The 12,823-nt window shown below is 40.3% G+C and overlaps 1 protein-coding gene across 50 annotated transcripts in view; it reads right to left on the bottom strand.

Annotated features, from left to right (window-relative positions):
* NEK11 (NIMA related kinase 11) overlaps positions 1–12,823 on the bottom strand; it is a 272,407-nt gene that overhangs the window by 132,961 nt on the left and 126,623 nt on the right. For 4 of the 50 annotated variants that reach the window (XM_086348613.1, XM_086348708.1, XM_086349052.1 and 1 more), the window contains one exon: positions 10,548–10,976. The exons of the other annotated variants lie outside the window; for them this stretch is intronic. In XM_086348613.1, the coding sequence (XP_086204739.1) occupies positions 10,921–10,976 (56 nt within the window). In that variant the 3' untranslated portion in view covers positions 10,548–10,920. Of the gene's footprint in view, positions 1–10,547; positions 10,977–12,823 lie in introns of those variants that run through there. 50 annotated transcript variants of the gene reach the window in all.

Genomic DNA, 12,823 nt, shown 5'->3' with positions numbered 1-12,823 from the left:
TCCAAACCTCCCACTCTCTGATATGATAAACAACATCACAGGTGTAGCCAGCTCTAGGGCAGGCCCTAGGTGTAAGCAACCCTGGCCCTCTAACCACAGCTCCTGTTTTACTCTCCCACTTAAAAAGAGAATTGAGAATTATATTATTACTAGGAAAATCTAGAATTTTTATTTTAAGAAAATATAAAAACTTCAGAAAGTTTCTGAAGATATTTTTGAATTTATATCAGAATTTAAAATTTCTGAAGATATATTCTGAAAATTTCTGAAGATACAGTTGTTTATGACATACAATAGTCAAAAAACACTGTTTTAAACAAGCTACTATGTCACTTCTAGGACATACATGCCCTTCTTTAAAATAAATATGACTTGCCTATCTCACCAGATTTGTGGTAAGAATCAAATGACTGAATCAAATGATTTAACTAGCACATAAAGGGCTTCCCTGGTGGTTCAGTCAGTAAAAAATCCTACTGCAATGCAGGAGACTGTCTGAAATGCAAGAGACCTGGGTTCAATCCCTAGGTCAGGAAGATCCCCTGGAGAAGGAAATGGCAACTCACTCCAGTATTTTTGCCTGGGATAAACCATGGACAGAGGAGCCTGGTGAGCTACAGTCCATGGGATTGAGTCGGACACGACTTAGCAACAAAACCACCACCACGACCACCATGAACACAAAATCATATCAGGAATATTCTGATTCCACTGTAGCCCTAGGAGAGGCAAAATCATACATTTGTTTGAAATAAGCATAGACTTTCCCCTAACTTAGCAATCTATACTTTGGAAAAGCGGCCTGCTGAAATTCCTTTATATCCTAACTAAAGGAGAAAATAACAGAATTCAGGGCAACTTGTCTAAAACCAGAAGGTCACTCATCACACAGCCTCTGAGGTAGAGTACAGAACAAATCCCTGTGATTCAGAAAAGCTCCTTCATTTCATTATAAACCAGAGCAGAAAGTTCCATTAAAATAACTGCATGCATTACTTGAATATTTCCATTGCAAAAGTCATAGTTATGACTGCCGAGTTCTTTATTTTAATCTACTGAGTTTGGCCTAAATCCCAAATGAGACTACAGTGGAAAAATGAATGTATATTCTTGCCCTTATTACACTCCTTAGCACAAAATGTTTTTACATTTATAATGTTTTTAGAGAAAATAGCTGGATATTTTAGCTGCTAGCTTACAGGCTGAGGATGGCTGGCAAAGGAGCATGTTTTAAAGCAGGAACTTTGTCCCAGGTTCTGCTGCTGGGTATAACAATGGCACCCTTGACGCAAAAACAGAACATGTGTATCTGCAGAGACTCGGCTTTGGTTCTGGGGGCTGGTTCTGGTTCTTGTCTATGGTCTTGACAAAGAAGGCAATTTTTCTTGGTGCTAAAATAATTGGCCCAGATGAGCATAATTAAGACCATAATTGGACAGGGGAACTAATGAGCCTAAGTGATTTCTACATTTCCCATATGCAAAATCTAGAGCAAAAAAAGTAATGTATTCCAAATCATACTTAATTTCATAGAGTGAAGATGCTTATAAAACTATAATCAGAAGGTCTCCTGGGTGGTTAAAAACTGATGAGATATAGTTGGTTATCTCATTACCAACTGTAAAGGTTTTATGTGGAAGTTGAGAAAATACTGCAACTTGCTTTGACACTGTATTTTTTCAGTAAGAGATTGTTGTATGTTTTCTGTTTTGTGTACTATGCTAAGTTCTTTGTATATCATCTAATTTATTCCTCATTAACCCCAGAAGTCCAGGTATTACTATTACACCCATTATATGGATGAGAAAACCGAGGCTGGGAAGTATACATTTTTTTTGCCCAAGTTCACACAGCTGGTAAATGGAAGAATTGGAGAAAAGATAAATTCTGGCTCCAAACTTCTTTCAACTCATGGCTTCCAGTCTAGTGGAGTTTTGTGAAATGTCTGTGGTTATTCCAGAAGTTTCAGTCATTCTTACCTTTAACATACTGGGGATAAGGTTATTTGAAGTTAGAGAAAAATATTGAATTACAGACTTTATCCCAATCTGCTTTTTTTTCATCAAGCAGATGGGTGACTCAGATGAACCACTGTGGCATCTACAGAGGGTGCCTCCCAGCTCTCCTCCCACAAACTTCCTGCTGAGCAGCAGGGCAAGCAGGGAGCTGCCAGTTATCAACCGCAGCATCCTGCAGACCTGCTGAGCATTGGAGCTAGCGGCGATGGTGGGACAGGGTCCTCTGGGAAGCAGACACTGAGACTGAGAAGTACAAGAGATGTACTGAGGGAAATCAAAGACTTCCCATAGAGGAATCTTTTGTTGGGCAGGAATGCTGTGCCCCACCATAGTCCACAGACCATGCTTAAATAGCGAGGGACCGGCTTACTGGCTCTCAGCTGAGGGGCTGTGACACACTCCTGTATGTGAATGCCTCTCAGGGATATCATCACATGTGAATCAATGAATACTGTCAATACAGTGGGAAATATATATACTCCCACAAGGATACCTACTAGGTAGAATCTGGAGCAGAGATCAACAAAATGTAAATGTGATTTATCAAGTAAAAAGCGGGAAGTGCAGTATCGAATGATATCAGGATGGCGTCAAAGAATGCCGGCGCTCCCAGGAGCATAAATGTGGACCTATGAACATGCCTGCACGCCCAGGGCACTGGCTCCTCAGAAAAGACACAAAGCCACATTTTAGGCATTTAAAATTTTCCCCAGATCTGCTTTTTCTTAACCAGTAGTCACCTTCTAGCCCTCTCAAGCACATCACTAAAATTTCACATTCAGGGGACCATAAACCCACAAAAGTTAGTTTTGTTCAAAATGTCTAATTCCACAAATAAAGGGAGGCCTCTACAACTAGAGACCACATGTTAATAAGCAATTGCTTGTGCAAACTGTCAAATTATACCTTAAAATGGGGTTGGGGAGGTGGAAGTATAGAGAAAGAGGGGGGTTAATTTAATTCTAAGCTGCTTTAAGCCAGGAAAACAGGTCATGTGGAGTTAAGCTGGGGAGAGGAGTTGGGTTTGCTCATTATTCCTAGATTCAAAAGAAAAAATTAATCTGAGATATAAGAGAGTAAAGTCATTTTGATCTCTACAACCCCAAATGTCCAGGTGCAAAATGTATTGAAATATAACAGGCATCTTACACTCATCTACAACTCTGTACTTAGCCAGCTAATCTTTAAGAGTTAGAAGAAATGCCCATTAATAATTTAAAGGAGTTATGCCAGAAAAAGAAACCCAAATAAGTCCAGAATCAGAAGGAAAGGATGGTCAAGGTCAGCTGTAAAGTGGGGCATGTAGGATCACACTACACCTTCATGATTCATATGAAACACATTCTGACATGTGGATGTCAAAGCACAGATCGGCAAGAGGAATTTATGAAGACTGCATCCTGCAGCCTCAGAGACGATTCCAGCTGAGAATCTGTAAAAGCTGACAATATCACAAACATTCTGAAGGCAAACAGAAAAATGGATTTTTAAAGAGTAAGTCAAATTCCTCTTAGTGCTCACACACAGACATACTACTCTGCAACAAAACAATCATTTTGGATATTTTTTATAGGTGTCTTATTTTTCTATTTTGAATTTTTTAGAAGAGAAAAAGAGAAATCAGTGGAAAATGCTGTTAGTCATGAGTGACAGAAGGAATTACTACTGCAGTTCCTTAACAGAAAGGTTTTGTTATTACTGGGTTGTTTTGTTTTGTTTTGTTTTTTTCCTGGAAATATGTTATTTCACTTGAAAAAAATGCAAGTTTGACAAGTAAAGCTAGAGCTGATACTGAGGAGGCTCTCACTGCCACACAACAAGACAGAGAGTCTCTTTACAAAGATCAAAGAGGACAAATTTAAATGCCTACTACAAACATCTAAATTAAAGTCTGGCCTAAACACCAAAGCAGAAGACTTCAATCACTTCAACAAAAAAATGAGTGAGTCAAAGATGCTCATCAGACTGGAAGTAAGCCCTGTCCAATATTGCTAGGTTCGTTTTCTATGGCCTCTTAGCTTCCTTTTGTCATCATGATGATGCTCTCCAGGTGGTGGATACAGGAGCCCTGAGCACAACTGTGAAATTGCATATGAGAAAAAAAATTTCATTTATAAAAGGAAAACCATACCATAGTATAATCCTCCCTGGTGGCTCAGACGGTAAAGTGTCTGCCTGCAATGAGGGAGACCTGAGTTTGATTCCTGGGTCGGGAAGATCCCCTGGGGAAGGAAATGGCAATCCACTCCAGCACTCTTGCCTGGAAAATCCCATGGACGGAGGAGCCTGATAGGCTACAGTCCATGGGGTCGCAAAGAGTCGGACATGACTGAGCGACTTCACTTTCACATACCATAGTATGTCCAAAACGCTATCTGAAGCACACATTATACAAGGTTTTAGTCTATAATATTTTTTCTATTCTACCTTAAAGCTATGACGGATGCTTAATTTTCTGCTTAATTGATTCATTCCAAACCTGAACCATGCTACAGGAAATGAGGTCACTTAAAGATGTTCTCTGCGTGGGAATTCCTTGGCAGTCGAATGACTAAGACATTGTGCTTCCACGGAGGGGGTATGGGTTCAATCTCAGGTTAGTACTACGATCTTGCTTGCCACGCTGTATGGCCAAGAAAAAACCTCTTTGCTCTACCATCAGAGCCCTTAGTTTAATAACTACTGGGCTTCTCTGGTGGCTTAGTTAGTAAAGAATCTGCCTGTAATGCAGGAGACCCAGGTTCAACGCGTGGGTCAGGAAGATCCTCCAGAGAAGGAAATGGCTACCCATTCCAGTATTCTTGCCTGGGAAATCCCACAGACAGAGCAGCCTGGTGGGCTACAGTCCACTGGATCACAAAGAGTCAGACACGACTGAGTGACTAACACACAAATTATGCTTAGCTAAGGGGTTCAGTTCAGTTCAGTTTCTCAGTTGTGGCCAACTCTTTGTGACCCCATGCACTGCAGCATGCCAGACTTCCCTGTCTATCACCTACTCCCAGAGCTTACTCAAACTCATGTGCATCGAGTTGGTAATGCCATCCAACAATCTCATCCTCTGTCCTCCCCTTCTCCCACCTTCAATCTTTCCCAGGATCAGGGTCTTTTCCAAAGTAAAGTAAGTTTTTCGCATCAGGTGGCCAAAGTATTGGAGTATCAGCTTCAACATCAGTTCTTCCAATGAATATTCAGGACTGATTTCCTTTAGGATGGACTGGTTGGATCTTCTTGCAGTCCAGGGGACTCTCAAGAGTTTTCTCCAACACCACAGTTCAAAAGCATCAATTCTTCAGCACTCAGCTTTCTTTACGGTTCAACTCACATCCATACATGACTACTGGAAAAGCCATAGCTTTGACTAGATGGACCTTTGTTGCCAAAGTAATGTCTCTGTTTTTTTATATGCTGCCTAGGTTGGTCATAACTTTTCTTCCAAGGAGTAAGCATCTTTTAATTTCATGGCTGCAGTCACCATCTGCAGTGATTTTAGAGCCCAAGAAAATAAAGTCTGACACTGTTTCTATCATTTCCCCATCTTTTTGCCATGAAGTGATGGGACTGGATGCCATGATCTTCATTTTTTGAATACTGAGTTTTAAACTAACATTTTCACTCTCCTCTTTCACTTCATTAAGAGACTCTTTAGTTTCTCTTCGCTTTCTGCCATAAGGGTGGTGTCATCTGCATATCTGAGATTATTGATATTTCTCCCCATAATCTTGATCCCAGATTGTCCTTCATCCAGCCCTGAATTTTGCATGATGTACTCTGCATATAAGTCAAACAAACAGGGTGAAAATATATAGCCTTGACATACTCCTTTCCCGATTTGGAACCAGTCTGTTTTTCCATGTCCAGTTCTAACTGTTGCTCCTTGACCTGCATACAGATTTCACAGGAGGCAGGTAAGGTGGTCTGGTATTCCTATCTCTTGAAGAATTTTCCAGTTTGTTGTGATACACACAGCCAAAGACTTTGGTGTAATCAATAAAGCAGAAGTAGATGTCTTTCTGGTATTCTCTTGCTTTTTCAATGATCCAATGGATGTTGGCAATTTGACCTCTGGTTCCTCTGCCTTTTCTAAAACCAGCTTGAACATCAGGAAGATCATGGTTCACATACTGTTGAAGCCTGGCTGGGAGAATTTTGAGCATTACTTTACTAGCGTGTGAGATGAGTGCAATTGTGCGGTAGTTTGAGTATTCTCTGGCATAGCCTTTCTTTGGAATTGAAATGAAAACTGACCTTTTCCAGTCCAGTGGCAACTGCTGAGTTTTCCAAATTGGCTGGCATATTGAGTGCAGCACTTTCACAGCATCATCTTTTAAGATTTGAAATAGCTCAACTGGAATTCCATCACCTCCACTAGCTTTGTTCATAGTGATGCTTCCTAAGGCCCACTTGACTTCACATTCCAGGATATCTGGCTCTAACCACCATTGTGGTTATCTGGGTTGTGAAGATCTTTTTTGTACAGTTCTTCTGTATATTCTTGCCACCTCTTCTTAATCTCTTTTGCTTCTGTTTGGATCATACCATTTCTGTCCTTTATCGAGCCCATCTTTGCATGAAATGTTCCCTTGGTATCTCTAATTTTCTGGAAGAGATCTCTAGTCTTTCCCATTCTATTGCTATCCTCTATTTATTTTAATTGATCACCTCGGAAAGCTTTCTTGTGTCTCCTTGCTATTTTTTGGAACTCTGTATTCAGATAGGTATATCTTTCCTTTTCTCCTTTGCCTTTAGCATCTCTTCTTTTCTCAGCTATTTGTAAGCATTCCTCAGACAGCCATTTTGCCTTTTTGTATTTCTTTTCCTGGGGATGGTCTTGGTCACTGCCTCCTGTACAATGCCATGAACCTCCATTCATAGTTCTTCAGGCAGTCTATCAGATCTAATCCCTTGAATCATTTCTCACTTCCACTGGATAATCATAAGGAATTTTATTAGGTCATACCTGAATGGTCTAGTAGTTTTCCCTACTTTCTTCAATTTAAGTCTGAATTTGGCAATAAGGAGTTCATGATATGAGCCATAGTCAACTCCTGGTCATGTTTTTGCTAACTATATAGAGCTTCTCCATCTTTGGCTGCAAAGAATATAATCAATCTGATTTCAGTGTTGACCATCTGGTGATGTCCATGTATAGAGTTAGCTCTACAAGGTCTTGTTGATCTTCATAGAACCATTCAACTTCAGCTTCTTCAGTGTTACTGGTTGGGACACAGATTTGGATTACTGTGATAGTCAATGATTTGCCTTGGAAACGAACAGAGATCATTTTGTTCTTTTTTAGATTGCACCCAAGTACCACATTTCAGACTCTTTTGTTGACGATGAGGGCTACTCCATTTCTTCTAAGGGATATCTACAGTAGTAGATATAATGGTCATCTGAATTAAATTCACCAATTCTAGTCCATTTTAGTTCACTGATTCCTAAAATGTCGACGTTCACTCCTGCCATCTCCTATTTGACCACTTCTAATTTACCAGATAATCATGATGGTTTGATCACTCACTAGAGCCAGACATCCTGGAATGTGAAGTCAAGTGGGCTTTAGAAAGCCCACCTTTGTTCATTTCACTATGAACAAAGCTAGTGGAGGTGATGGAATTCCAGTTGAGCTATTTCAAATCCTGAAAGATGATGCTGTGAAAGTGCTACACTCAATATGCCAACAAATTTGGAAAACTCAGCAGTGGCCACAGGACTGGAAAAGCTCCGTTTTCATTCCAATCCCAAAGAAAGGCAATGCCAAAGAATGTTCAAATTACCACACAATTGCACTCACCTCACACACTGGTAAAGTAATGCTCAAAATTCTCCAAGCCAGGCTTCAGCAATACGTGAATTATGAACTTCCAGATGTTAAAGCTGGTTTTAGAAAAGGCAGAGGAACCAGAGATCAAATTGCCAACATCTGCTGGATCATCGAAAAAGCAAGAGAGTTTCAGAAAAACATCTGTTTCTGCTTTATTGACTATACCAAAGCCTTTGACTGTGCGGATCACAAGAAACTGTGGAAAATTCTGAAAGAGATGGGAATACCAGACCACCTGATCTGCCTCTTGAGAAACCTATATGCAGGTCAGGAAGCAACAGTTAGAACTGGACATGGAACAACAGACTGGTTCCAAATAGGAAAAGGAGTATGTCAAGGCTGTATATTGTCACCCTGCTTATTTAACTTATATGCAGAGGACATCATGTGAAATGCCAGGTTGGATGAAGCACAAGCTGGAATCAAGATTTCCAGGAGAAATATCAATAACCTCAGATATGCAGATGACACCACCCTCATGGCATAAAGTGAAGAGGAGCTAAAGAGCCTCTCGATGAAAATGAAAGAGGAGAGTGAAAACGTTGGCTTAAAGTTCAACATTTAGAAAACTAAGATCATTGCATCTGGTCCCATCACTTTATGGGAAATAGATGGGCAAACAGTGGAAACAGTGTCAGACTTTATTTTGAGGGGCTCCAAAATCACTGCAGATGGTGATTGCAGCCATGAAATTAAAAGATGCTTACTTCTTGGTAGGAAAGTTATGACCACAAAACCAATACAATATTGTAAAGTAATTAGCCTCCAATTAAAATAAATAAATTTTAAAAAACAATATACAAATAAAGTTGAGCAATATTCAATGAAAAAATAAAATAAAAAGCAGAGACATTACTTTGCCAACAAAGGTCCATCTAGTCAAGGCTATGGTTTTTCCAGTGCTCATGTATGGATGTGAGAGTTGGACTGTGAAGAAAGCTGAGCGCCGAAGAATTGATGCTTTTGAACTGTGGTGTTGGAGAAGACTCTTGAGAGTCCCTTGGACTGCAAGGAGATCCAACCAGTCCATTCTGAAGATCAGTCCTGGGTGTGCATTGGAAGGACCGATGCTAAAGCTGAAAGTCCAATACTTTGGCCACCTCATGCAAAGAGTTGACTCATTGGAAAAGACTCTGATGCTGGGAGGGATTGGGGGCAGGAGGAGAAGGGGATGACAGAGGATGAGATGGCTGGATGGCATCACCGACTCAGTGGACATGAGTTTGAGTAAACTCCGGGAGTTGGTGATGGACAGGGAGGCCTGGTGTGCTGCGATTCATGGGGTCGCAAAGAGTCGGACATGACTGAGTGACTGAACTGAACTGAATTTACCTTGATTCATGGACCGAACAATCACGGTTCCTATGTAATATATTATTTACAGCATTGGACTTTACTTTCATCACCAGTCACATCCACAATTGGGCATTGTTTTCGCTTTGGGTCCATCTCTTCATTGTTTCTAGAGTTATTTCTCTACTCTTCCTCAGTAGTTAAGGGGTGGATCATGGAATCACATACAGCTTTCCCAGGCAAGGGCATTACTTTGAGAGACCCAAAGGTACTGATTTTCTTTGTAAATAACTGATGTTCTGGGGCTGCATTTTCCTTTTATTTCTATCATGCCTACTTTGGTCACACCAGTGAAATAGCTAATAGGGCAAGTGTTATTCTGTATCCACTTCAATTTTTCAAATTCGTATATAATCTTTCAAACTTCACCCAGAGGTACCTACCCAGCTCATCATGCAGAAGAAACACTCTGAATTATTAAATATGCCTAAGGGTGGGGAGTCAGTACATCTTCATTTGATATTAGATTCATTCTAATTATCCTCTAGAGCTCAGAAAATTAGGGAGTGACTGCAGGTGCCTATTCCTGGGAGTAAATGTGAGAGTCAGTAGCAAACACAAGTGTAACTCAGCAGAATACATGACAAATATGAAGCAGAAGCACCATCAATTTATATTTATCAATCAAGTCTCTAAGACAGAGCTCTGGAAGTGAGAGGACATCTGGGAATGTGGACATGACCTCCAGCACATGGTCATCTTTTCTGAGGGCTGACAAGGCGGGTTTTTGGATACATTTGGAGTCCGGACTGTTACATTTTGTCCTACGATGCTCAGGCTGCTTTTGTAGGTTCCAGGTCCTCTTAGATCTAGTGGTATGGGTCCCTAACGTCACAACATGAGCCCCGAAATAAAAAAGACTGAGAGAGGAGCCAAAGGATTCCAGCCCTCATCTTCTCGCCTCTTGACAGAAGACTACAAACTCTATTAACATTCCTCGTGGAAGACAATGTTGCTTGGTTGACATGAGAAGAAAACCTCACAATGGTTTTTTTGGACTAAGGGCCCTGTGTCCCAGATAACATCCAGAGATCCTCTTGGATGCCTTCTAGCCCCATGATTTCATGCCAGTCTCTCTCAGCCATTCATTAGCTAAAACACAAGCTAACAGGCATTACTCATGTATTCTTTTCTGGATATTTTATCATTTCCAAAAAATGTTATCAGTTTTATTGAGGTATAATTTATGGACAATAAAATGCACTCATTTAAATTATAGAGTTCAGTGGCAGGGTGGATGCACGGGGAGTTTCATAGAGAATGGATATGTATATATGTTTGGTTGAATCCCTTTTCTGTCCAACTGAAACTACCACAACATTGTTAATGGGCTATATTCCAATACAAAATTAAAACTTAAAAAAAACAGAGTTTAATAAGTTTTGACAAATATATACATCTGGGTCACCATCATCACAAGAGGTTCCTTGGGTACTTTTGGAGTCAATTTCTAACATCGTGATCCCCAGGCAACCAGTGGCCTCATTTCTGTCACTGCTAGTTCTGGACTTCACAGATATGGAATTATTCAGTAGGAATCCTTTTGTCTTTATCTTCTTTCATTCAGCTCAGTGTTAGATATGCACCCAAACTAGTGTATATGGATAGTTTGCTTCTTTTCATTGACGAGTATTACATTGTCTGGATAAACTACAAGTCAGTTTCTCTATTCACCTGTTGATTGACACTGGCTTCTACTTTCTGGTACTATAAATACAACTGCTAAGAACATCTGAGTTCATCCTTGTAGACGTGCTTGCATTTCTCTTGGTAACCATCTAGAAGTACAGTTGCAATAAGTAAACATTTTCTTTTAAAAAATTAAAACAATTTTAAAATGTCATTGTCAATCACCTTATTTCCACTTAGACATTTAAAGGGAAGAAATTCTGCCATAAATCATAGGTCAACCTGCAACTAAAAAAGGGCATATGGGCTTCCTATGGGCAAGCAAAGTATGAAACTCTTGAGGTCCAAGCTTTCTCTGAGCACAGGGAAGGAGCTCAGAACTGGCTCAAGGAGTGGCTTGAAATTAAGGAAATTAAGTGGCAGCTGGTCAGGCTCTAGGTAGGCAGCCAAAGTGGACAACTGTGCAGCCTCTGCATCATAAGAGCCATGCTCTGGGTGGGGCTGGGGCCCCTGAGTTCCAGGATATTCCAGCTTTGCAAGAAATGCTACTCTGAAACTCAGCTGTTGGTTGCTAAAAATAAGGCTAGAGTGTAATAAAGTTTCTGGCAAGAATTAAAGTGCAAGAATTCATCAGTATTACATACAAGGAGTTAAATGAGGATCATTTCTTCAATGTTCCAGTCATGCTTTTTCATTTGATTATAATGGTTACTCATGACTTCTGCTAAATTAAATCTACCGTAGTCAACTAAACACATATCAGAGGTAAATAATGCATCACCCTGTCCTGTTTCTCTGCAACAAACTCCTCAATTCCAGAAGGAATTGCCTAATTCAACATCAAAGACTGATTAAACATTTGGTAAAGGAACTTAAAAAATGATTGTGTGATTTTATTTTACATATAAAAACCAGATAAAAAATAAATAAAAACGTCCTCTGGGTGCTTAAAGTTTGTAGTCAAATCTTCTAAAAGGCAGAGAATGGGAAAAATAATGAACCACTTCAGAGTTCATGAAAAAATTAAAATCTCCTGTCTCAAAATTTTACAATTAAGCTATGAGGTCACTAATCATCCTGCAGTTACTAACCAGTCATCAAGCCAAGGGCTACATGTTCATAGTCCTTCATAGTCTCCCTTTTCAATTTAATATTTAAGAAAGAACAGAAATTAGAAAATACAAATTTACAGAGAAGAAAAAATAAGGGAAATTTTATAAGTATTTTCCAAGGCATTTGGCCAAACTAAAACTACTCTGTGTTTTTGGCTCTCACAGCTTATAATGAGGACTTAAATAGTGTTTCCTTACGGCATGGACAAGGTGGGCAAAGAAGTGAATTGGCCTATTTTCAGTTTGGTTGGTAACTCAACACACGGTCTGCCATAGCAGAACCTCCTGACAGAGGACAAAGCGTGAGGCACAGAGGCCGCCAGCCCAAAAAGTCCTGGCAGCATTGTGGTCTGAGCTAGCTTAGAAGTAACGCGCACTGGAAGCAGGAACTCTGGAGTCCTTGAGCACATTAATTACTGTCTTTGGTTTTTCGTTTGTGAAATGAATAATAGGTACCTTTCCTATCTGAATTCCGGAGGCTGGGCCCAGGCCTCTCACTCCTAGACCACCTGCTCAACACCCCGTCCTGGGGCTTCCTCTTTCTAGACGGTGATGGCCCTTCAGCAACACACAGGCTGTCAGAATTGGTGCTACTTGGTGGCTGTCTGGTCCTTAGTTTTATAGTCTTGAAAAGAAAGGCCCAGGGGATAGTTCTATGCTTCCAAATTTTATCTTTAGAAAATAACAAATAATGTACTAAAGAAACACCTGCAAAGAACCTAGCTGCAAATCCATCTGATACACATATTTGTCTGCCAACAACTCCCATTACCAGGTGGCTTCCAAAACATCCTTTCGAAAGTTGGCAGATAGTACCTGAAGACTTTCAGGTCCTGGTCTCCTCACAGCTGAAGGAGGCAGGACCAGCTCTAACAGCTCCAACA

The sequence above is a fragment of the Bos grunniens genome, chromosome 1 (genome assembly GCF_055505025.1).
Source record: "Bos grunniens cultivar Pamir isolate PY7600 chromosome 1, Bosgru_T2T1.0, whole genome shotgun sequence".
Taxonomy (NCBI): Eukaryota; Metazoa; Chordata; class Mammalia; order Artiodactyla; family Bovidae; genus Bos; species Bos grunniens.
This window is presented reverse-complemented; position numbering and strand designations above follow the sequence as displayed.